At 40.7% G+C, this 25,379-nt stretch overlaps 1 protein-coding gene across 1 annotated transcript; it reads left to right on the forward strand.

The window, feature by feature from the left end:
• Positions 1-887: 887 nt before the first annotated feature.
• Positions 888-24,887, forward strand: LOC139450679 (heat shock 70 kDa protein 4-like). Its single transcript, XM_071232478.1, has 16 exons — positions 888-1,169; positions 2,077-2,281; positions 9,095-9,217; positions 9,728-9,827; positions 10,503-10,636; positions 12,378-12,622; positions 13,871-13,947; positions 14,576-14,727; positions 15,353-15,456; positions 16,316-16,449; positions 17,190-17,539; positions 18,102-18,230; positions 19,135-19,260; positions 19,869-19,976; positions 20,524-20,805; positions 21,952-24,887. The coding sequence occupies exons 1-16, from the start codon at positions 1,063-1,065 to the stop codon at positions 22,123-22,125; spliced, it is 2,550 nt and encodes an 849-aa protein (XP_071088579.1). The 5' UTR covers positions 888-1,062; the 3' UTR covers positions 22,126-24,887.
• Positions 24,888-25,379: the final 492 nt, after the last annotated feature.

Raw genomic sequence — 25,379 nt, forward strand, 5'->3', positions numbered from 1 at the left:
TATCGCTTTGACGATAAAAAAAATATAAAAATCTTAGGAATGTTATGTGACTAAACCAGAATTATTTCAATATAAATGTTGAACCCTTATCCATTGTCAGACAAACCAATCCATTACACTGAAATGATGTCGTCAGATTTGAATATCTATAAGGACCCAAACCTGGCAAAGATTTCTTGTTTGTATCCCCTACCGATCCAAATCAAACGTGAAGGTGAGTTTGAAATATTCCGTACGATGCCTTTAAAATTTTCACAATCAAAATCTGTAAACCCAAAAATTAAAGTGGGGCTTTAATATGGAAGTTTACTGAGCCAGTTCCTCTGATGTTCGGTATCAAAAGATAACAATAAATTCATGAAGTAAGACAAGTTCTATGGATGAACAACTTCTTTATTACAATCCATAGAACTTGTCTTACTTCATCTCACCAACTTCTAAATGCCACTTAAAGGAGTATTAAATTCATGGACACCTATCTCGCACTACAGAGGATTATATGTCTTTTTTAAAGCATATGTAATGTGTTTTATTGAAATTTAATATTCGTGTTTGAAAAAAGAATTGTTATGTGTATGCGTGCAGTCTGAGTAGGGAACATGCCATTTCGTCTTTGGTTGTTTTACGTTCTGAAATGTCTGATATTTTAATCAGTAAAGATTTATATCTACACTGCAAAAACTATGAAATGTATTATCAAAATATAATTGTTTTAGCATAGCGAGACTTGATAGGAATTATATATTTGCTGGTGATCTACGACCACCATGTAACTCTTATATTTTGCATTCAGAAAACCTAAGTCGCTGCCACATATCCAGTAGAGTATTCTTTCCTTGATATCCAATATAACTTATCGTTAGGAATATAACATGTCATATCTTTGTCTTGTGCGCCGAGGCGGTGATTCACGTGTTGTTCGAGAAGTTTCGCCGGGTGCTGGTAAATAACTGAAACTTCTAGACACGGATAGAAGACTATTAATACCTCGTGGTCCCAGCACTCAAGAGCACAAGATATACTGGCGATCAAGAGAATTCTGACCTAACAAAAGTGTCAGCCATGGCTGTTGTAGGGATTGATCTTGGTTCATATTCCTCCTACATCGCTGTCGCTCGAGCAGGAGGGATTGAAACAATTGATAATGAGTACAGCGCAAGAATGACACCGTAAGTAGCACAAATGTTACAGTAGGAGCGACTCTATGAAATATAATTCATTGTGTGTAATTTATCTTCTCCTAGATCTGTTCTGTTCACTCTAGAAATATTGCAGATCTCATTGCCATGCTTGGTGAAAATTCACACGCACGCTCCCTAATTATTTGGGTTATTTTGTCATTTGTGAAAGAGAATGTATGAAAGATTTTGATTGAGGAAGTTCATTTCAGAATTCCAGATCTTTTCAGCAGCCATGTAGAAATCAAAATTTCAGTTTTATTATTCAACTTTGATTATTTCAACCACCATTTACAGCTTCACGACCAGGGCTTTAGATCTATATAAATTAGAACAAAATTATATCTTTCAAAGGGCAATAATGTTTTTTAGTTAAGTGACATTTCACAATGACCAGTTCTCTTTTCGGTTAAATTAACGAAAAACTTAGCTTTCAGGAACTTTTCTCGTTAAAATATACGTTATTCATCAATACATGGTGCTGGTGCGATAATATTATCTTCGTCTTCTAGGTTTTCGAGCCAAAGTAATATTCCTCTTTAAGTTTGTATTTAAAACGGCCTCAAAAGTCAAAACGGCCACCCAAAAAGTCATTACCACCACATGTCTAATTATAATGCCAATACTTTAAAATGAAGTCTTATCTTTGAGAACACTTATTTCTGTTAAAACTTAAATGGTCAAATGACCATGTTTTGTTAATTTTATGGCGATATTGCCTAGCCGAGCGAGACGAGTTGATTAGCCGATATTTTGTACCTTTCCCTTGATTTCGAACCCCTCCATTACAGTCAGATTAAAAATTGATGCACAACATTGTCAGTTACATGGCATTAAAGACACTCACATTACACTCATTCGCTCACACCTTAGTTCTCAACTTGACTTTCTTTTGTAGGACCTTTGTGTCATTCAACGAAAAGAACCGAACTATTGGTTATGGTGCCAAGCAGCAAAGTGTAACCAACTTCAAGAACACAGTAGCAGGTTTCACACGCATTGTTGGACGGAAGTTTAATGATCCAGCAGTGCAGAGTGAGGTGAAATCATTCTTCAGACCAAATGAAGTTTCCACTGACAAGGCTGGCAATGCAGTTATTCAGGTAGGTTTTAACTGACTGCCACTGTAACTACTAGGCCAAGCCTGAGTAGATACGCTGATCAGCCAGTACACAATGAGTAATACTTAAGTCTACATAGAATAACGGCAAACACAATACATGACCTCAGCCTGTAAATAAAGAAGCCTTTGCCACATAAATCAGTGATTGATATCAAGAGGAGCAATCCAGGCAGTTGGGGTAAGATGATATGCCTCTCGATCAAGCCAGAGCCTGACCACCCAGTCTATTAAGTTATCTTTTTCGACCAGCTTAGGTTGCTTGGAAATTGCTCATCCTGGAATCTACTTTTAAAGAATGTAAAGATGTGAAGCAGTAGACTCAAAATGTATGACAATGGGTATCTGAATCAGTATCTTTGTCCAGGTTCTCCATTTGTTAACCTGAGACCCTTAAAATTAAAAGTTTTGATTGTCCTTGACCCCTAAAATATATTAAGGAAGTTAACTGTGCATAAGGATCAAATTCACTGTCAAGGTAAGTATGATATTTGAACAAATTATCAGCAGATCCTGGTCACTCAAATGACTTTGGCAATGAACATTTATTATTACTCATAGATTAGTTATCACATCAACCTGGCAGTGACATGATGAAACGCTTAATCCATTCTCTGAGATCACGTGACTGTTGCCATGGAAACACCGCAAGGTGAGGGATCATGGGTAATCTCTGGCCCTCAGGGTTCTCCTGTGTGTCGGGGTGACCTCATGTGACCTGTCCGTGGTGACGTCATGGTGGGATGCTCGTGTCCCTCAAGATGTTACGAAGGCTCTGATCACTGCTCTGTTGAAATTGCTGTATCACAAAGCCTGACCGCGCAATACATTGCCTTGTAAGTTGTATGTCAAGTGTAGGTTGCCTGGGACCTATTTGAACCCGAATCCTCTGAGGGGGCTACTATTGGGGTCACAGATGGTACATTATGTGTGACCCCTCGGATGTTGATCAGTACTCATGCCATCAACCACTAGTCCTTCGGGCCCAAATCCTGTGGGGATTCTAGGTAAGAAGAGGCTCCCAGTATTCTATGCGACCAAATGGATCGAGTGGTAAGGCTCGGTGACTTGGTTGATTGCATGTCATAGTTCCCCACGTTGCTCAAAATAATGATCCCTAGATTGTCGGACCAGACTCAACTTATAACAGACTGGCGTCATACAGCTAGAACATTGAGTGCAGAGTTAAACATCAAACAAAACAGTTTCCCAGATTTTTAAAGGCACTGGTTTTGAGTAAATGATGCAGCACAAAACAACATTCATTTGGGTTGTCGTAATAGTTATACAATGGAGTGGGAACACAATAAAATCGTTTCACTTTGTGAAGTAAGTGTTTAGTTTGTGTTTCACTTCCTTTTTCATAAGAACCTATGGTAGACAGTGACATGATGAAACGCTTAATCCATTCTCTGAGATCACGTGACTGTTGCCATGGAAACACCGCGAGGTGAGGGATCATGGGTAATCTCTGGCCCACAGGGTTCTCCTGTGTGTCGGGGTGACCTCGTGTGACCTGTCCGTGGTGACGTCATGGTGGGATGCTCGTGTCCCTCAAGATGTTATGAAGGCTCTGATCACTGCTCACAGCTAACTTAGATTATTTCATCAACTGCTGTGTATTTAATTTATAGTGGTTGTTGCATTCTGTTTTAGAAAACATTTCCTTGTTTATGATGTTTGCTAAGAATGTGACATTTGTTAAACAAATATAACCTGTTTGTGAGGCTTCAGTGCCTGTTCCACAAGTCTGACAGGCCCAAGGACGTTTGATGTAACAGATAGGTTTGTACTGGGAAGCTTGCACAAGCACCAAGTCTTTGTTTCATAGTGATGTATGGATCTGTAAGGAAGGAGTGGTGGATTGTTGGGTGGTAGAAGGGGTAGGGAGTTGGCACAGCTGCAATCTGTCCAACATGACCAATAAAATAGGAGTTGTTATCCAGAAAGTAGTGTTTTCTGTCGTCTTGCATCATTGTCAAACAGGTTCTTCCACCCTTAAGAAAACAAGCAAAATAATTTTTTTAGCTAGTGTATCATCTTGTATCGATTCAGAAAAAAATATATCCCATTGTAGAATGACAAATTGTGATGCACCAGTGTATCGTTTCACCCCTATCAATCTGGCATTGATAGGGTCTGCTTCAGTTTTTTTTGAGTTGTATACATAAGTTGGGAGGATTTCCTACTAAATGTTATAATAATTTGAAAGTATGATACACACTACTCAGGTTGATGGCTTCAGTTGTTAGTACGTTTGCTGGTAGGTGTTGGGGGTGGGTGAATAATGTGAATTTAAAGGCTGCATGAGTAAACTAAATTCAGATTTTGAGAATAATACTAAGCCTTGTCTGTCCATGCACTGTACATGATATGTTCCTGTGATGGGCAATCAATGACATTAAGATGTAACTGAGAGTATGGCCGACGATGTTACATGAAATATTATCTCTTGCTGGGTTGAAGATTACACTGCATTTATAGGCTTTAATTACCTTGCAATGATACAATACAAATGTTGATGGGGTTAGTGTTACAGGCACAACTAATTGTGTTGACAATGAACACAATGTACATAATCACGAAGGTTATAACGGTTACGGTTTTGAGAATTAATTGCAGAAAATGGCATCAGATACAACAGACAGCATGCAGCAGCAATTTAATTTATATTCTAAAACTTAATCAAAATTATTTCACAGTGAATTGGAACAAGCATATCCATGTCTTGAATTGTGCCAAATCATAAGCGAGTCTGGACCTAACAATCACTGGATTGTCTGGTCTAGATTCGATTATTTACAGACTGCTGGAATATTGCGGAGTGTGGCGTTACACAACAAACAAACCATATCCATGTCTAACACAATGAATAAACACGAGGAACTTGTTGAGTGTAACGATTAAATCGAACTGTCGCAATTGTTTGCCCTACGATGGTACTATATAGATAGGAATTAGATATACCAATAGTATTGTCAATAGTATGCATAACATTCGATAGTTTTAATTGTTCAAATTATAACTATCACCCACTATTGCAAAAGTGAGGTGTACTAATGCAATATAATCGCAATAGTGAAAATAGTGCCAATAGTCACCCCGATCAACGTTAGTGAATCATCAACACCCATGATAATAAAATCCTTGAATGAATGTTGTCCAAACAGAACTATCAGATTATTCTTACACATGTGTTAACCCCATTCCAACAGCCATAGTCGTTTGCAGTAAATGGGACTCACTGTGGGTAAAATATGCATCCATCCTAATTATGTTATGATGCATATAGGAAACACAATATTCTCATCACATGTGCAGTGTCCTACATGACCTAGATTCTCCTATCTACATCAGTCCCGATTACCATCAGACAACGACCTGTTCCTCACCGGCTGTAATCAGCGGAGATGTGGGGAACAAGATCGTCTGTCTCGCCACTAGCTGTCACTTCAGGTGTAATTACATTGGAGATAAGAGAAACTGTAAGGCAATCTGCCAATGGTTACAGTTACACCCCAATCACTATGTATAATTATCATACTAGATCCCAAGATCCGTGAAGATCTGGGGTAGAATAGGTCTTCAGCAACCCATGCTTGCCGTAAAAGGCGACGATGCTTGTCGTAAAAGGCGACTAAGTGGACCAGGTAGTCAGGCTCACTGACTTGGTTGATACATGTCATCGTATCCCAATTGCGTGGATCGATGTTCATGATATCAATCACAGGATTGTCTGGCCCAGACTGCCATCATAGAGTTGAAATATTGTTGAGTGCAGCGTTAAACAACAAACAAAGATGCCGTGCAGATCATGCATGTCATGAGAGCAGACTAAATGGGGACTGGGCATCCCTGGATGTACGACGTTGATGGGTGTCTCATCATGCTCAGATGGTGGAAATTGGAATCTTACACTCTGTGCATAACACTAGACACTTTTGAGACTACTAGCTCAAACTTGGCTTTCATTTACAGTAGACTTAAGTGTAATATGTCGACTTATTAACTGAGCTTACCAGTCTGGTCAGATTTAACAAGACTCAGGCTTTGGACTAGAGATCAGACTGGGACTTATGCTTTCAGTAACTTCTTTACTAGGGTTGGGACGATACACCAACTGTGTGATCTGATACATATCCCAATACCTTGCTCACGATCCAATAGGTATAACAATACTTGTATGTGCTCGTATCTGTAGTGCATAACCCATATTTTTCATCGACAGGATAGTCAAATACCTTGCACACTGATTTACTGTTGGCAGTGTCAAGTATGGCACATTGGATGAAAATATTGAGTTGTTGTTTTTTTTTACTAATTAGTGTTTGGTGTAACAAACAAGGTCAACATTTAAGGTATGAATCAAAATATCTTACTTTATGTGCAACTGTGATCGATACGTGTATTGGGAAGTAAAATATCGCGACCCATCAATGCATTGGTGAATCATCCAACCACTACTCTGTGCTTAAGACCCGTTCCGCAGAGAGACTTTATCGCTATGACTATCGTAAGTCATGTTGTCTTATCGAGTTTTATGTTTTATTCTAAATGTTGGTGATGTGACATCGTCTTGCTTACGATGCACACTGTTACGATTGGAACATTAAGTTGAACAGTGACATGATGAAACGCTTAATCCATTCTCTGAGATCACGTGACTGTTGCCATGGAAACACCGCAAGGTGAGGGATCATGGGTAATCTCTGGCCCCCAGGGTTCTCCTGTGTGTCGGGGTGACCTCGTGTGACCTGTCCGTGGTGACGTCATGGTGGGATGCTCGTGTCCCTCAAGATGTTATGAAGGCTCTGATCACTGCTCACTGCTCACAGCTGAAAATCTGAAAGCTTCAATCGTTAAAACACAGTGAAAATAAGTCCTAGTACCCGATAATGTTTCCCCATTATGCAATACTTGTTGTAAGTGTATACTCATGTTTGTTGTTAAATGCTGCACTCAGCAATATTCAAGCTCCATGGCAGCGAGTGTGAATAATTGAGTCTGCCCTAGACAAACAAGTGATTATAAGCAGCAATTTACACAATTAGAGTACAAGGACATTCAATCAACCAAGTTACCATGCCTGACCACCCAATGCATTTAGTTGCCTCTATGACAAGCATAGGTTGTCTGGGACTATTCAAACCCTAGTCCAACACAGTGGCCTCTAATGAGGTTACATTCTTTTGTTGAAGAACGGGTAGAGAATACGTCTTCAGCAACCCATGCTTGCCGTAAAAGCTGTCTATGCTTGTCATAAGGGGCAACTAACGGGCTCGGGTGGTCAGACTCACTGACGTAGTTGATGCTTGTCTTCGGAACCCCAATTGTGTGGATCCATGCTCATGATGTCAATCCCTGGATTGTCTGATCCAGACTCAATTATTTACAGACCACCGTCATGTTGCTGGAATATTGCAGAGTGTGGCGTTAAACAGCAAACGAAAAAAACAAAATACACTCTTTTGCTACTAATCTAGCTAATGCCGAAAGGGGTTGTCAAAGTGATGTCGTGGTTCAATGACTGAGAAAACAAAATAATCGTTCCCTTTAGTATAGGGTAGTTTCACTTTGTGATTTTTCTTTTGCTCGAGAACTTCAGGTAGACAGTGACATGATGAAACGCTTAATCCATTCTCTGAGATCACGTGACTGTTGCTATGGAAACACCGCAAGGTGAGGGATCATGGGTAATCTCTGGCCCCCAGGGTTCTCCTGTGTGTCTGGGTGACCTCGTGTGACCTGTCCGTGGTGACGTCATGGTGGGATGCTCGTGTCCCTCAAGATGTTACGAAGGCTCTGATCACTGCTCTATTGACATTGCTGTATCCATTTCCACTGTGCCTTTGAATGTTTTGTTCCACCTCACTTGAAGGGAGTTCTGCTTATAATGTCTTAATGTTCTAAAGAGTGAGATGGTTTACACATGTAGATATGAGGAAGTGCACGGGTGGCCCAGTGGTGTGTGTCACTGCGTTCTGTCAGGATAGCCTGGTTGTAAGTTTGAATCCCAGGGTCCATTCATTATAATCCTGTATCTGACAGAACCATACCTATCCGAGGTTTTACCATGATGGTCAACAGCTATAATCTCATACAACGAGTTGTTATTTTATAGCTGGGTGTGATAAACTAAAGTATTTAAAAATATTGTCAGAAGGAAGTGGTCTTTTCAAACGAGGCCACTTAGACCAAAACCTTCCTGTAAACTGCCCTCACCCATTCATCATATCACTCACTTGTTCCATATACTTGTGAAGATCCAGCTTTCTCTAAGAGGCGTAACCCGTGAAGATTCCGGGGTAGAATAGGTCTTCAGCAACCCATGCTTGCTGTAAAAGGCGACTAACGGAATCGGGTGGTCAGACTCGCTGACTTGGTTGGTGCATGTCATTGATCCCAATTGCGTGGATCGATGCTCATATTAATCACTGGATTGTCTGGTCCAGACTCAATTATTTACAGACCGCCGTCATAGAGCTGGAATATTGCTGAGTGCGGCGTTAAACAACAAACCAACCAACCAAATCTAAGAGGCGATTAACAGGCTTGGGCTCACTGTCTTGGGTGATGCATGTTATCGTTTGCCATTTACGTAGATCAATGCTCATAATATCAATCGCTGGATTGTCTGGTCCAGACTTTATTTACAGCTGTTATTATTGCTGGAACATTGCTCACCATTGTGCAGAGCGTACTGTGAGGCACTGAACAACAAACAAGCACTGGCTCCTTGATTCACTGACTCATTCCTTGATTCACTGGCTGACTGACCGACTGGTTCTGCTTGCAGGTGATGTACATGGGAGAGAAGCAGAGCTTCACACCAGAACAGCTGACTGGCATGATGTTGAGTAAGCTGAAACACATAGCAGAGTCGGCACTGAAGACCAAAGTTGTTGACGTCGTCCTGTCTGTAAGTCAACTACCTCTGTTACCTTTGAACAGCTTGTAATAACCGGTTTATGATAGAATTGTCATGACAGGGTTTCAGAAGTAGCCTGTTAGCTCCTGAACTGTTGGCCCGTTTCCAGTTAAAATTACAAAGGGCTTGCTGAAACGTAAAGTACATGGCGTTTCAGATGTGGGGAGTTCTAAAAATATCAGACACCTGCTAGGTGGCTACACGACCTCAGGTTCGGCCACTTCGCAGTCTCCGCCATTTAGTTGAAGGCCAATTAGTTCGGAGAAGGGCCAGTAACTTTTAAAAGGAGCTGTTGGTTACATACAAATTTGTTGTAAAGTCTGCCCCTGGGGTTTTGTTCTCAAAAGAGTAACTATTGGATAAAGATTAAGTTGTTAATAATTGAACATTGATTGCAGAACTATTGGAACTTTTCGATACTTATAATAGATGAGAAAACTAATGTTTGCTTTATGTTGGCACTTGTATGGAAATGTTGTTGACTCCTGGCCTTTGTTGTAGGTGCCGACATACTACACAGATGCTGAGAGACATGCTCTCCTTGATGCCTGTCAAATGGCTGGACTCAACTGTCTCCGGCTCATGAATGACACCACAGCAGGTAGGTGTCGCTTGGAGCTAGATACAGACATTACTTCATGGGTGTGTCTAGGATATGAGCGAAAACGAGTTACATATGTTTTGAAACAAGTTGTAAGATCAATGGTATATGACAGGCACGAGTGCAATAATCTGTTCTTACACACCCAATTTTCTCACCATTTTGGCATCGAATCACATATTTTGTCTATATCTCATAATTAGTACACAACACAACAGCCATGAGTGATGTCATCTGGCTTACTACTCATACCTACTGTGACACTCCATACTAAAGTTTTCATCATATCTGTGGATTATCCAGGCGATTCAAACTAGATAAGATCGAAGTACTCGGCTGAGCTCGAGAAACTTATCAATGATTACAATCAGGAATGTTGTCATTCGTAATCCGTAGGTCATCACCATGGAGTAGCCAATTACGGTCCTGAAATTAAATATCACACATATCTTAGACCAGTTATCTCAGATGGGTTTCTCACACACAGGTGTGTAAGAGTAGGTTGTCATATAAAAAGTCTGCCTTCCTTTTTATTGTGATTTTCAAGGCCCTTTGCAGTCTGTGAAACCATGGGTTTATTTATTTAACCACGAGTCTTTCTGGTTGTTGGACGTTTTCTTACAACAATTGTCTGATGGAAAAAGTTGACTATTATTATGACAATGGTGCTTGCAGCGGCTCTTGCCTATGGCATCTACAAGCAGGACCTTCCAGCTGAGACGGAAAAGCCCAGGAACGTCATCATCATCGACTTTGGCTATTCCTCCATGCAGACAGCGGCGTGCTCATTCCACAAAGGCAAACTGAAGGTATGAATTGTCTGCCCACCCATGAGAGAAAGTCACACAGACTCGGACTCCCCATGGGGGACTCTTGAGTTAAAATTGGTCCTTGCCAACTTCAGCTTGTCATAAGAAGCAATAGTGGGGATAAGGGGAGGTCAGGCGAGAGTGGACAATGTTGTACAATGTTGGACAAAGCCCATATCAGTTATTGGATTGTCTCGTCCAACTGAAATATTGCAATCAAATTTTCACTTGAACTCACTTGCTCACTTCACTCATTTCTTACTATCTATCAATTGTTTCAAATCAGGGGTACGGGCTAGTTCATATTTCTGGGATATGGGGAAACTACCTATTTCATCTTTCAGGGATATGGGGAAACCAGCTGTTTTGGTGTTTTAAGGGGTATGGGGAAAACAGCTATTTCATGTTTCAGGGGCAAGAGGAAACATCTATTTATGTTATGTTACCGTATATCGCTGTGTATAAGGCGACCCCACGTATACGCCTGTACACGCCTTCAAAATCGACCCAAAATCCTATACTCCGTGTATAAGGTGACCTGGAATGAAGCACATCAAACCTTATATATGCAATGCACACGTCGCCATTTTGTGTTTACACGGTACGACACCAAATTGGTGCCTGTAAAATAAAATTCATTTATGAAGTCACAACATGTAAGAGACAATGGTGAGTAATTTAATCGCCAATTAACTATGTTGTAACTAACTAGGCTTATGTTTGCTTCACATTCAGCGTGTTTATTCCACAATCACATGTACACACCTTCTCCAACACTTGTTAATACAACTGTAAAAACAGCGGGAATTGATTTCAGCTTCACCGGTTATCACATGTTAGGTCACATGTGCAATATGCAAATGCTTACCGGTACTTCCGGCTCTCTACTCACGTATGTTGATTGTTTTGGCGTGTCAGGTGGTTTCACAATCTGCACGAGGCGAGGGTCATTTCAACTTTATTTGCAGAAATTATTAAACTTTATTCAAGGAAAAGAGATACCAATCATGTTTATGTATGGAAATAGTTATTGGAACAGTTATTTAGGACGAAATGCGAAGGTTTTTTTGTCAAATGCTGGGCTGGCTATTGGACGCCGGTTGACATCGCCAGTGGAAAAAATGTGAGATCTTCGACTCCGTGCATAAGACGACCCCCCTTCTTAACCCCCTCATTTTAGGTAAGAAAAACTTGCCTTATACACAGCGATATACGGTATTTAATTATTATCAGGTTTCCTCCCACATTAAGCTGACATGTTGGGTGTGACCGAAGCACTGTTTACTAAGACATGAGGGGGCACAGGTGGCCTAGTTGTCTAAGCAATTGGCTGTACTGACATATGTACTTGTTTGGATGCTCCTATCAGATATCAGTCAATTTTGAGGATCAAGACCTGTTTTGTTAAATATTATTTTGGGGGGCACAGGGGGGCACGTCTAAGGCGCCACGATTGGCTGTGCAGAGTTGCGTCCCTTGGGCACGCCAGAAACCTATGATTGTGGGTTTGAATCCCGAGTCGCCCAGATTTTGTTTCTAGGTTTGTCAGCACCATACCCGTGGTCGTGGGTTTCACCGAGGTGGTAAACGTCTGAGACCTGCATCACTTCGGACTTTCATCCCACATTAAGCTGACACGTCACGATATAACTGGAATGCTGTTAAAAGCAGTGTAAAACCCAACTCACTCACTCACTACTAGGACATGATACACAACTTACAAACATTCTCCATATTTCAGGTGGTCGCAACATCCTCGGACCCCCAGCTGGGTGGACGCAACTTTGACGAAAAGCTTCACCAGGTGTTCCGGGAAGAATTCAAGACAAAGTACAAAATAGACCTGGAGACGAGGCCAAAGCCTTATCTGCGCATGCTTCAAGAGTGCGAGAAACTCAAGAAGCTGATGAGTGCAAACACACAGAGCATTCCAATCAATATTGAGTGTCTCTCAGATGACAAAGATTTCAAATCCAGAATGGAAAGGTTAGCATGAAAGTCAACCTTCATACTAATGTAACTACTTACAGGTTCTATGATTGTCCAGGTTTAAGCAATAGGTTCACAATGTGATTAAAGGTGTTAGGATTCACTGTACTCAGTCCAATATTTTGACCCACCATAGGAGTTGATAAAAATTGATGCATATGAAATCGTATTAAAGCTAATTGGAAAGCACTGCTTTCTGCCCGGATGTGCGACAGACCTAAGGCCACAGTCCTCAAAATGTAGAGGTTTGGCTTAAAAAGATCCGGGGTAGAATAGGTCTTCAGCAACCCATGCTTGCCATAAGAGGCGACTAATGGGATCGGGTGGTCAGACTTGTTGACTCGGTTGATGCATGTCATTGTATCCCAATTGTGTGGAACCATGCTCATGATGTCATTCATTTGATTGTCTGTCTGGTCCAGACTCGATTATTTACAGACCGACGTCATATAGCTGGAATATGGCTGTGTATGGCGTTAAACGATCAAAACAAAAACAAACTTATCGTTCAAGTTGATGATTGAATGTTTCCCAGCATGGCTCTAGTGGATAGAGTCTGCCAACTGAGTGGAAGGTCAGTGATTCCCTGGCCATGTCATTCCAAAATATGTTAAAAGATGGTATGTGTTGTTACTGTATCAGTCTGAAATGACCTGCGTAACTATTTCAATATGAGCAATGGTGTCTACATTTGTTTACAGGCTGCCATGGTTAAACTAAATATTGCTGACATCAGCATTAACCTGCTTATTTGCTGAAGTAGCCGCATCATGGGAACCATGGTGATATGTGTCAAAAACATACATGCAACAAAGTTGGCGGGGGATATTGAAATGGGTTCCGTCCATGTGTGGGTGTGTGTCCAGAACCGTTTAATATTTCTCTACGAAACTTTGCATGTCTGTCAGACTCATGCTGAACTGGTGCCTTTTGCTATTTAGGAATTTTAGAAATTTCTATTTTTTACATTCCATAGCAACAAGTTGGATTTGGTTCTATGAGGGTGGTGTTCATTTCCGGGGCGTAACTCAAACTTGTTAAGTACTTTCTTACAAAACTTTGCATGTCTAACAGGCACATGATGAACTGGTGCCTTTTGCTATTTAGGAGCTTTAGAAATTTATATTACTGGGCTTTATTTCTAGAACTTGACTGTATCGGGATACAGATGACTTCGTCGACTATGCACTTGTTTTCCTTTATATCTGAAGACTGTCATGGTTGTAAACATATTTCATCTTTCAGAACACAATTTGAAGAGCTCTCTGATGATTTGCTAAAAAGAATAGAATCTCTCCTGAAGGATATTCTGGAGAAGTCCAGTAAGTTACTGTTCATCCTTACATGATGATGATGATGATAATGATGATGATCTAAGGTGATGCAATTTGCTGTACAAGGATGCATCCCTTGAACAGACCAGAAATCTATATCGTGGGTTCGAATCCCTGTTCACCCTAATTGTTTCTAATACTTGTGCTCGTGTGTTTTAACCAAAGTGGTAAATGTTTCCTCCCACGAGTGACGTTACGGGAATTCTGTTCAAAATGGTGTTGAACCCAACTCACTCACTCACTAGCTCTGCTGATAAACACAGAAACTTGTATTCTTTTCTTCTTAGGAACAACTGCTTCAGTTATCCTTTGAAGTTAATGATTCAATACTTGTCAAAGAAAAGATTAAAAAATGCTGTCCTGCTTGCTTGAAGCAAATCAATAAGTAACTTTACCCATGAAGATCCGTGTCAGAATAGGCCTTCAGCACCCGAGGCTTGCCGTAAAAGGTGACTATGCTTGTCATAAGAGGCGACTAACGGGTCGAGTAGTCAGACTCGCTGACTTGGTTGATGCATGTCATTAAGCAACAAACTAACAAACAAAGGTGGCTGGCTGCGTATGATGAAGCGTTCATTTTCATTCTCATGTTTGCTGAAATTCTGTTTTGTTTCAGTGTGGAAAACTAGTGACATATACTCGGTGGAGATTGTTGGTGGTTCTAGTCGTATTCCGTCATTCAAGAAACTGGTTACAACCATATTTGGCAAAGAGCCTAGTACCACTCTCAATTCTGACGAGGCAACATCTAGAGGCTGTGCACTACAGGTAATGGGGCTTCTCTAATGCCAGGCTAGATAAACCATCCTTAATTCTTAGGCCAGTAATCATTATTGAAACAACCCACATCAATTTCTACTTTCAGACAAAATGAATAAAAATTAAAAAATAAACTTATTGAAATTTTGTTGCAATGTAAGAGAACAATTGTCATTATTATATTATCCCGCCCTCTTCCCCCCTTCAACCCCCTCCCACCAAGAAGTGGGCAGGGGATATTGGAATTGATGCTGTCCCTCTGTCCGTCATGGCCATAACTTATAAGCACATGAAAATATTGGGCACGTCTTTTGAGTAGTATCATTTCCCATCATTATCATTTGGGTTTAATGCGTCATTAGTTAATGATGGTTTGATAGAACCGGGTCCTGAACACATTCCTGCCATCTGATTGGCTGAATTACACATGGCGGTCATTCATGGTTATTTTAAACAGATTCAGGGAGGCAGGTGTACCTGGTCTATGTTGAGGAAATAAGTGTCTTAGCAACATTTTTTGGCATTTAGGAAAATGCAGTGTATGGGCTGATGTTTGTAGGTTTTCTAAGTGATACAAGCACCTTTCATAGTTTAAAGGTATGTCGTACATGTATGTGATGGAATGTGTTTCCAGTGTGCAATTCTGTCACCGACGTTCCGTGTGCGGGACTTCCATGTGACCAACTCGCAGCCCTACCCCATCACCCTCAGCTGGCAGGGAACAATAGACGAAGACAGGTGAGCAGCTTAACTTACTCACTGGGCGCTTTTCCACATTGTTCCAATGTACCCTCCATTACCGTATTTGCCTATTAAGCACCCTGCTACAATAACCTCCCTTGACCCAGTTCTGGACAAATCGTAAGTAATCCCCGTTACTCAGACCGAAAATATATATGACAGTCCATATGTTCTTGTGTATTTGACAGAACAGTTGCATAGAAGGGGTATATATTTGCTATTGTTTTAGTTTCATCAATGTTTGAACTAAATTTGTTCATTACCGCTCAATTTCTGAAGATATGTGTAACTTGTGTATGGTTTCAATAGGTACTCCCCTTTTGTCAATTTTTGTAGTGCATAGGGAACCTTATACTGCAAATATGGTATCTGCTTACTTAATGGTTCAAATTTTCTAAATGTCGTTTCCTTTAATCAAATGTTCAAATTCGTTAAATATTACTGATCATTATGTGCAAATATGTGTAGATTTAAAAATAAGAGTTGAACATGACAAGAATTTTGTATATATTACAATATATATATATATATATATATATATGTTTAATCAAAGAGGTTTTCTCTACAATTTCTTATTAACACTGACAACAGATCATTGCATTGATATAGGTTATCCTCTCATTAAATCAATCAGAAAGAAGTGTATCATATTGTTGACTAATATGTAGAGGTGAATCTGTGACCCATGCAACTGTAATTACAAGAATTAAATTTAAAGTTTCTATATTGAGTTTGATGCAGCTGAGAATTGTTTTAGCCATAATTACAAGAACCAGGCATCAAGAGTTCTGTGTTGGGTTAAATGTTACTGTGAAGCATTTCTGTTCTGTAATGTAACACTCAATGTATGTTTCAGTTCGTTAGAGGTGTTTCCACAGAATCACGCTGCACCCTTCTCCAAGATGCTGACATTCTACAGGAAGGAACCATTCTCACTGTTTGCTAAATACACATACCCCAACAATATTCCATACCCTAAACCAGAGATAGGTAATTGAATTACGTTGATTATCATAGTGTTTCGTTAATAAACCTGTGAAGACCCGGGTAGAATAGGTCTTCAGCAACCCATTCTTGCCGTAAAAGGTGACTATGCTTGTCGTAAGAGGCGAATACCAGGATCGGGTGGTCAGTCTCACTGACTTGGTTGATGCATGTCATCATACTCCAATTGCGTGGATCAATGCTCATGATCTAAAATCACTGGATTGTCTGGTTCAGACTCGATTATTTACAGACCGCCGTAAGGGCGGTGGGGTAGCCTAGTGCTTAAAGCACTCGTCACACTGAAGACCCATCCAGGTTTGATTCCCCAAATGGGTACGATGTGTGAAGCCTATCTCTGGTGTCCCCCACCGTGATATTGCTGGAATTTTGCTAAAGCACAGTGAAGCCACACTCACTACAGGCCGCTGTCATATAGCTTGAATAATACTGAGTGCGGCGTTAAACAACAAACACAAAATGTGATGAATGCAATATGTGTTTCAGCAATTTGCATAGAGTAGGCTTCTGGTCATCTGTGAGTAGCACTGACCAGCTGGGGTGTGTTATTAAGAATTATCATGGACATCACCTTGTTACGCATTGTCTATATTCAAAATGCTTACCACCATGTGTGATCATATATCTTTAAAAATTATGAGACAGTTTCTTTACAAAGATTCTAAATAATGTTGTTATTGATCAACAATTTGACACTTGTTAATGATGTTATTTCTTTTTTCTAGGAACTTTCTTAATAGAAAAGGTCGTACCCCAGAGCAGTGGGGAGAGCTCCAAGGTGAAGGTGAAAGTAAGGATAGACAGCAATGGTATATTCAAAATAGCACAGGCCAGCATGGTGGAGAAGCTCGGAGAGGAGGAGAGCGCCCAGAATGAGCAGATGGAGGTGGACGACGAGAAGAAAAATGAGGAGAAGAAGAATGGAGAAGCTAATGCCAGCATGGAGGAGGAGACCAAGGAGGCCGGCAGCGAGGAGACGCCCATGCAGACTGACGACGCCCCCGCGGGGGAAAACAGCACAGAACAAGCTGGGGACGAATCCCAACCTATGTCCAACTCTGATGAGAAACTAGCGGTAGGTGATGTAGTACCTGCCATGTTCCACAAGGCTGAGTGTATTAAACACATGTAGTGGTGTATGTGATCAAATACTCAATCAAACTTGACATTCATTGATTTCTAAAACGACACATTGATAAAGCAATTCTGTAAGTAATATGTATGCTGTCTCGCAGTTTAAAGCCTGACTCACAAAAACAATTAGTGCTCAGTGAGAAAAAAAATCTCTGATTATCAGTGTGAATATTCAGGGCAATGTGTAGCACTAGTCATGGCCACTTTACACACGAGTACGATGAGCTCATAACGTCACAGGGCATGAAAATGATGCCAAAACGCGTGGTCAGGCTAGTAGACTTTTAACAGGAGTGGTAGAAACAGGATTTATTAACCATGTCAAACAGTTCATTGCAAAAACATGTAAAATATGATAAATACTTCTGATACCATAGCTGCTAACTGTCTTAATTTTCTTATTTGTAACAAATTTGCAACTAGAATACGGAAGTCTGATTTCTTACTTAATTGATATGATATGATACGAATGATATTGATGTGTTCTGTTTGTGCTCTGCCAGGAAGGGGAGGAGGACAAGAAGAAGGGAAACAAGAAACCCAAGAAAACGACACGGACAGTCGAACTCCCGGTCCAGTCAACCACCCCAGCAATCCCTAAAGATCAGCTTAATTTGTATATAGAGAAAGAGGTATGTTATCATCACCCTCCGGCTTCTTTATGTGTTCTCAACCATTCTGGAGGGGTATATTGTGTTATGTACCAAGCAAGGGCCAATCCAGCATTTTTTAAAAGGAGGGATCCAAAATATCAAAATACTCTCAGTGGGAGACCGCCTCCATGGTCTAGTGGTAGAGCGTCCGCCCGGAGAGCTGAAGGTCCGGGGTTCGATCCCCTGCCGCCTCATACCCAAAGACGTTAAAAGATGGTACTTGTTGTTACCCTGTCTGGTGTTCAGCATTAAGGGGCTAAAACAAGGACTGGTCGGCTCGGAGTCAGTATACTGTGTCTGAGTGGGGTATTCATGTTAAACTGCGGCATGGTATCTCTGTGAGCTAGCACTATAAATCGGCATCAGTCCGGACTAGTACAAGCAGCCACACAAACACGCACACATACATGCACGTCGCTATATAAGTGCAATAATCTTGGACGCGACGTTAAACCCCATTTCACCTCACCTCACCTCACCTCACCTCTCGGTGGGAAGGGGTCTGGGTCCACCTGGGTCCACCTGGATCCTACACCCAGTGTGAGTCTGACATCAGGCAGACGGGGCACATCACACAATATGCCTAGAGGGATCGGTTGACAACCAATTTATGTTACCAACATTCATTCATACAGGTGTTAGCAAGACTGTCTTGAGTAAAAATACAAAACAAAGGGCAGATGATGCGAAACAAACCAAGTTACTTCCCTTTGCCAAATACATTTAGATAAACATCGGTTCATTTCAGAAACTCAATGATACTTTTGCGAGATAAGTAAGATACCTAGAATGTGTTCTGATTGATTTCTCAGCAGGCTTCACATGCTGTGTCAAACAACAAACAGGCAAGTGAATAAAGTTGTGTTATGATTGTGTTCCCCAGAACCAGATGATCATGCAGGACAAGCTGGAGAAGGAGCGGGCGGACTCCAAGAATGCAGTGGAGGAGTATGTGTATGAGATGAGGGAGAAACTTAGCACGACGCTGGAGGAGTACGCCAAGGAGGAGGTGAGGACAGACCATGTGTTACAGGCACTGGAAATACACCCACAGTCCATCACATGTTCACATTGGTTTCTTTATTGATGAATTTCGCCACAGTTTTAGCCTTATTAGTATCAGTTATGGGTTAGTATCCCATATTCGTTCTGATTTGCTCCCTGATCTGTCGGCGCCTTACCCTTGTTCATGGGTTTCATCAAAGTAATCTATATCAAGACCTGCATCACTTTAGGCACGCTGTTAACAGTGACATGATGAAACGCTTAATCCATTCTCTGAGATCACGTGCCTGTTGCCATGGAAACACCGCAAGGTGAGGGATCATGGGTAATCTCTGGCCCACAGGGTTCTCCTGTGTGTCGGGGTGACCTCGTGTGACCTGTCCGTGGTGATGTCATGGTGGGATGCTTGTGTCCCTCAAGATGTTATGAAGGCTCTGATCACTGCTTATGAACAAGTTTAAGGCTTTTAGTGGATGCTTTTTGCAGTTGATATATTTCTTTTCATGTGAAGTCAAATCTGTTTTTGTTTTTTATTGAAATAGGTTTGATTTTAGAAAATGATTGTGTGAACAAAAACCTGACAGAGACTATAGTTCCGTGGGTGTGTTACAGGATCGGGCTCACCTAAGCAAGTTGTTGGAGCAGACAGAAGATTGGCTCTATGACGAGGGAGACGATCAGAATAAGCAAGTCTATGTTGACAAACTGGCAAGTTTAAAGGTTCGTACCTGATCAGAAAATGTAACTCCCAAGACCAGTGCTATGCTTGTCATGGGAGGAACTAAGGTTGGGGTAGGGTGACCATGGTTGTTCCATGTGGATAATATCTGTATGGCCAGGTTCATCTGGATGATTTGGTCCCTTCTGGATGGATGGATCAATGCTTTGCTGATCATCTGCCTACTGAAATATTGACATAGCACAGAAGCCTTAATCCTTCCTTCCAAACATGGGCTAATCTATCTAATAATGGATCAATTCTTATTGGTTAAAAATAAGTGCCATGAACAATTTATTATGCAGAATGGCATCCCTTGACTGTATAAGGCATGGATGGTCACTGGCTTGAAATACAAGATTCCCCTGAATCAGATCCTTGTGTGTTAGCACAGTATCTGTGCTTGTGGTTTTCACTGAACGGGGAATTGTTTGTGACCTGCGTTAATTTTTGCTTCCCTCCCAAAACCAGCTGACTCGCTGTGACTTGACTAGCACACTGTTCAAACGGCATTAAACATGTTAAACCCAAAGCATTTATTCATTTCAGAAACTTGGCCAGCCAATTGTGGACCGCCAGAGAGAAGCCCAGGACCGGCCACAGGCTTTCAATGAGATAGGCAGCTCACTACAGCATGTGAGGAAATTCTTGGATATGTGGAGTCAAAAGGATGAGAAGTATGACCATATAGACAAGTCTGATGTGGACAAAGTGCAGAAATGTTACGATGAAAAGTTAAAGTGGTACGAGACAAACATGAACGTTTCAAACAATGCTAAGAAATATGAGAGTCCTGTTGTGCTGGTTTCACAGATTTTACAACAGAAGCAGGTGAGTCATCTTTATTTTGCTGTCATGGATTGTTCAAATATCAATTACTGGAGTGTGGTCCAGACCATGTTATGTAGAGGCCACCATCTTATAGCTAGAATACTGTTAAGTGCAACGTAACATAACAAGAAAAAAAAAAGGAAAAATATTTTTCTACTCAATTTTTAGCAAATAATTATCTGATGCCTTGTGGCTTTTTGCGAGTTCAGATTGGATAATTTGTTGTCCTGACTGAAAGGTAACACTGCAGTTGGCTTTTTGTATGTTCACAGTAAAGTTGCATCACATGAACTTGACGTTGTAGATCGTTGCTCATGATTTCTGTCACTTACTTGCCTGGCCCAGACATCTTCACACATTATTGACCCGTGAAGATTCCGGGGTAGAAAAGGTCTTCAGCAACCCATACTTGCCGTAAAAGGCGACTATGCTTGTCGTAAAATGTGACTAACAGGATCGGTGGTCAGGCTCAATGACTCGGTTGATACATGTCATCGATCCCAATTGCGTGGATCGATGCTCATAATGTCAATCACTGGATTGTCTGGTTCAGACTCGATTATTTTACAGATCGCAATCATATAGCTGGAATATTGCTGAGTGCGGCGTTAAACAACAAACAAACAAAAGAATCACACATCATTGTTATGTATCTGAAATATTGATGACTGACATTAACAAACATCTCACCGTTGTCTTAGTGTTGTCTGTGATATATCTAGACCTGTTTATAGGCCTATATTCGTCTCAAGACTGCAGCATATGATTTTTCACTGTTTACCCGGCCAGGCAATCTTGTTTGGAATCCTTTAAATACCTCCTTGTACTCACAGCTCCAGATAACATTTTGAGCAATTGAGATTTTACTCGACGGTTTCTATTTTAATTAGTTATTACATTTTTCAATGGGTAAACAATATTTTTTTTCACTTGTCTGTCGGGTACGCATGCTGAAAAAGCTTCATTGGGTATTTGTGCGTGCTGTTTTGATACATTTGAGTTTTTCATTTAATGCGTGTGTTTCTGTATTCTGTGTTCTGTTAATTGAAAAAAATTTGGGTTTTTAATATTTTGGGGGCGGGGTTTTACGCAAATACGCAGCTTATCTGTAGCTCTGTACTCATGTTGTCAGTCTTTTGCTTTCAGTCCCTAGAGAGTACTGTGGCACCGATCATGTCAAAACCCAAACCTAAAGTAGAACCTCCGAAAGAAGAAAAGAAGGAGAAGAAAGAAGGAGAGAAGAAAGAAGAAGCCGCCCCTGAGGAACCAAAGTCAACAAAACAAGAACCGGAGGTTAAGCCGGAAATGGATGTAGATTAATAATTTGCCAACCCTAGGGTATTGTTTGAGTGAAACTGGCGGCAAGTTGTACTGCAGTCAGGCATCAGAAGAACGTTCTTGAAGTTGAATGAAAGTGCTGTTCTCTAACTTATTTCAAATCCGATTTGTTTAATTGTGTTTCATAATGTTCACAATTGTCACACACAAGTTGTTACGCCAATGAAGAAAGTTCCGCACGTCTATCGTCTCAGTCATTTAGTTAATGGTAATTCAGGACATCCAAATCCTGAAATGTTGTTAGGTGATCTTTGTTCTGCATTTCCAAAATATACATTAGAGGATGTCACTGATCATAGTGCAACCTTTACGTCTCGGAGTCGAGTAAATCTTCAACAGGGCTCACTTGCATTGAGGACAGGTACAAACATCTTAAATAACCTGTACAGCATCAAATGAACTGTCTTTTGTTGACATGCTGAGTTGAAGGTGACATAAGTCGGATAAGTAAATTCAGGGTTCAAAATTAACATGTTCGTTAGTCCAAGACAAGTAAGTCGGGAAGGACTAGTGACATCTCTTGTGTCCTTTACCATTAAGTGGATGGTATGTCTGTAGCAGACGGGAAGGACTAGTGACATCTCTTGTGTCCTTTGCCATTAAGTGGATGGTATGTCTGTAGCAGACGGGAAGGACTAGTGACATCTCTTGTGTCCTTTGCCATTAAGTGGATGGTATGTCTGTAGCAGAAATGTTTTACAGACCAGAGAAGAAAAAAAGGTCCAATTTCTGACCCTGAAATTCCCTCTATGATGTATTCTATTCATAATGGCAGTTAGAAGTGAGATCATTAGGGATGATTAGAGATCGTTGTTATCTTTGCCTCGGATGCTACTGTACTTAGTGTTATATGTGTAACGTTTGTGATGTTTAGGCAGGAATCAAAATGTTACTGATTTATTCATGTGAAAAGTTATAAGTTATGATTTATCATTCTCATGTTACTGTTATCCTCTGAAAATATTGTTTGTGTTTTGCTGAGGTACTCCCGCCTAATGTTGCACCATGTACAAGGGGCATCGGGGACCAGTGGTCTTACACAACTTGCTATGCAGAGTTGTCCCTTAGCATCTCAGACCAAGTGTATTATATCAAGCTTCTTCCCAACACGACACCTTCGTTACCTTACGGTATCATCGCTGCCACCAGTGTGCATATTGCCAAATTTTTCCTCTAACCCCAAATGAGGTGATACTTTTATTTTTGTCTTGGCCAGTGAGAATGCCATTCTAGTGAATTGGGAAACGTTTACCAAATAACTTAATATTTCCAAGATAAATTTAAGTTAGTTTGCAATCTCGTACCAATCTGATTAAACAAACTGAAAAGCACCAATCTTCCCCTGTACCTTCTCACTATACTACTTTATGATAGTTGAAATGAAATAGAAATTCAACTTGTTAATGAAACAATGCAATTTAGCTGAGGGAAAAGTATTCAGCATCATGTCAGTCATCTGTCAACAAGTCAATCAGTTGCAAGTTCAATTCCATGCATGGCTGTGGCTGCCTAGGACAGCGGGGAGCTGTGACTGGTGGTAGTGATAATATAGAGTACTCCACAAATGGGCGATCGCTGTGAGGAGCTTGGTATTGTATGTCCTTTCATTTATGATAAGTACCATGAACCCATTAGCAAGCATTGAGTCATTTTTTAATGAAACATCTAAATAGCTGTTAATCAATAATGAGGGATGGGATCTTCAGACTGAAGTTCCTGATAAGAGACCAAAATAGTGATGTCACTTCCTAAGCTAATGTTGCAATGGACTTGGTGTTCATCATTAGAGACACGCACAGGACAGTGGAGGAGAATTCCAATCCAAGTTTGCCGCCGATAATGTTCTGCGTCTATCAGCTCATTGGTTATGCTTTTGGTTTCCCTGAAGTTGTAAGCAATGACGACCTGTGTCAGTTCGGGGATTCCTCTCCAAGAGCTGACATGCTGGATATCCCTGAGCTACAGTATTTCACTGTTGTACTCTTTGTGGTGAGCTTTGGGTGGTCGTCAAAATGAGCGTCATACCACATGCAGTCACATTAATCGTGTGTAGGCCCTTGTTAAAAGTTGCCACATTATGTTATGAGTGTACAATATTTTTACAAATATGATACTTGTAGTTGATTTCAAGCAAGAAATGAATGGATGCCAACAGTCGTTTTAGAACGATCAAGGTGCCAAGGCTCTTTCAGCCCATTTCTTCCTAGATTTGGGTTAGTAGTAACACAACCATGGAAATATTCCTAAAGAAGACATAGATGTGTTGATAGTGGAGGTAGGGTTTATTGATATATATATATCAATTTCATATTTCCATGGAAACATGTAGAGTTTGGTTGTAAATGGAGGGTGTGGCGTTAAGATAAGAGTCTGGGCTAGTCAGTCAACAGTTTTATCACACCATACATACAAATTATTCACATTCTTATTTATAGATCATCATGCAGTCATTGAAACATCTGTTGGTCGTATGTTTTCTGAAAAAACAGCCTCCTCTACATCTGATGTAGTTTTGTTGATAAAGCTTTTTGTTGTTGCAAGGTTACTTGAATTGCAATATTTAATGGCAAATTTGTTCACAACTCACCAATTAATCCATCTTTGAGCAGCATGGATCAAAGGAAGGCGTTCTATGTTTTGAGTCACTACATTTCTGTCCAACCATCGATGTACATTTTAAAATTGTAATAAAATTGTAACTATTGTATTTACTTTGTCATCTCTGTTAAAACAGTTGCTGTATTGATATGCCTTGTGTTGTCTGTAGACTCTTATCCTTAACCTTGAATACATCATCCTGAACCTTGAATACATTAATTATCCTTAACCTTGGATACATTATCTTTAACCTTGGATATGTTATCCTTAACCTTGGGTACATTATCCTTAACCTTGGATATGTTATCCTTAACCTTGGATACGCTATCCTTAACCTTGGATACATTCAGGTGTGGGGGCACGGGTGGCCCAGTCGTCTCAGGCGCCGCGATTCGCTGTGCAGAGTTGCGTCCCTTGGGCACGACAGAAACCTATGATTGTGGGTTCGAATCCCAGTTCGCCCCGATTATGTTTCTAGGTTTGTCAGCACCATACCCGTGCTCGTGGGTTTCACCGAAGTGGTAAACGTCTGAGACCTGCATCACTTCGGGCTTTCCTCCCACATTAAGCTGACACGCCGTGATATGACTGGAATACTGTTAAAAGCGGTGTTAAACCCAACTCACTCACTCACATTC

Source organism: Haliotis cracherodii, unplaced genomic scaffold (assembly GCF_022045235.1).
Source record: "Haliotis cracherodii isolate W230 unplaced genomic scaffold, xgHalCrac1.p SCAF_8, whole genome shotgun sequence".
NCBI lineage: Eukaryota > Metazoa > Mollusca > Gastropoda > Lepetellida > Haliotidae > Haliotis > Haliotis cracherodii.

Excerpts from the sequence above, each read along its gene's own strand:
- LOC139450679 (XM_071232478.1), top strand. The coding sequence starts at position 1,063 with ATGGCTGTTGTAGGGATTGATCTTGGTTCATATTCCTCCTACATCGCT. Across the intron at positions 12,623-13,870 it reads TTCAAATCCAGAATGGAAAG|AACACAATTTGAAGAGCTCT; the intron begins GTTAGCATGAAA and ends TTCATCTTTCAG. Across the intron at positions 14,728-15,352 it reads CTAGAGGCTGTGCACTACAG|TGTGCAATTCTGTCACCGAC; the intron begins GTAATGGGGCTT and ends ATGTGTTTCCAG.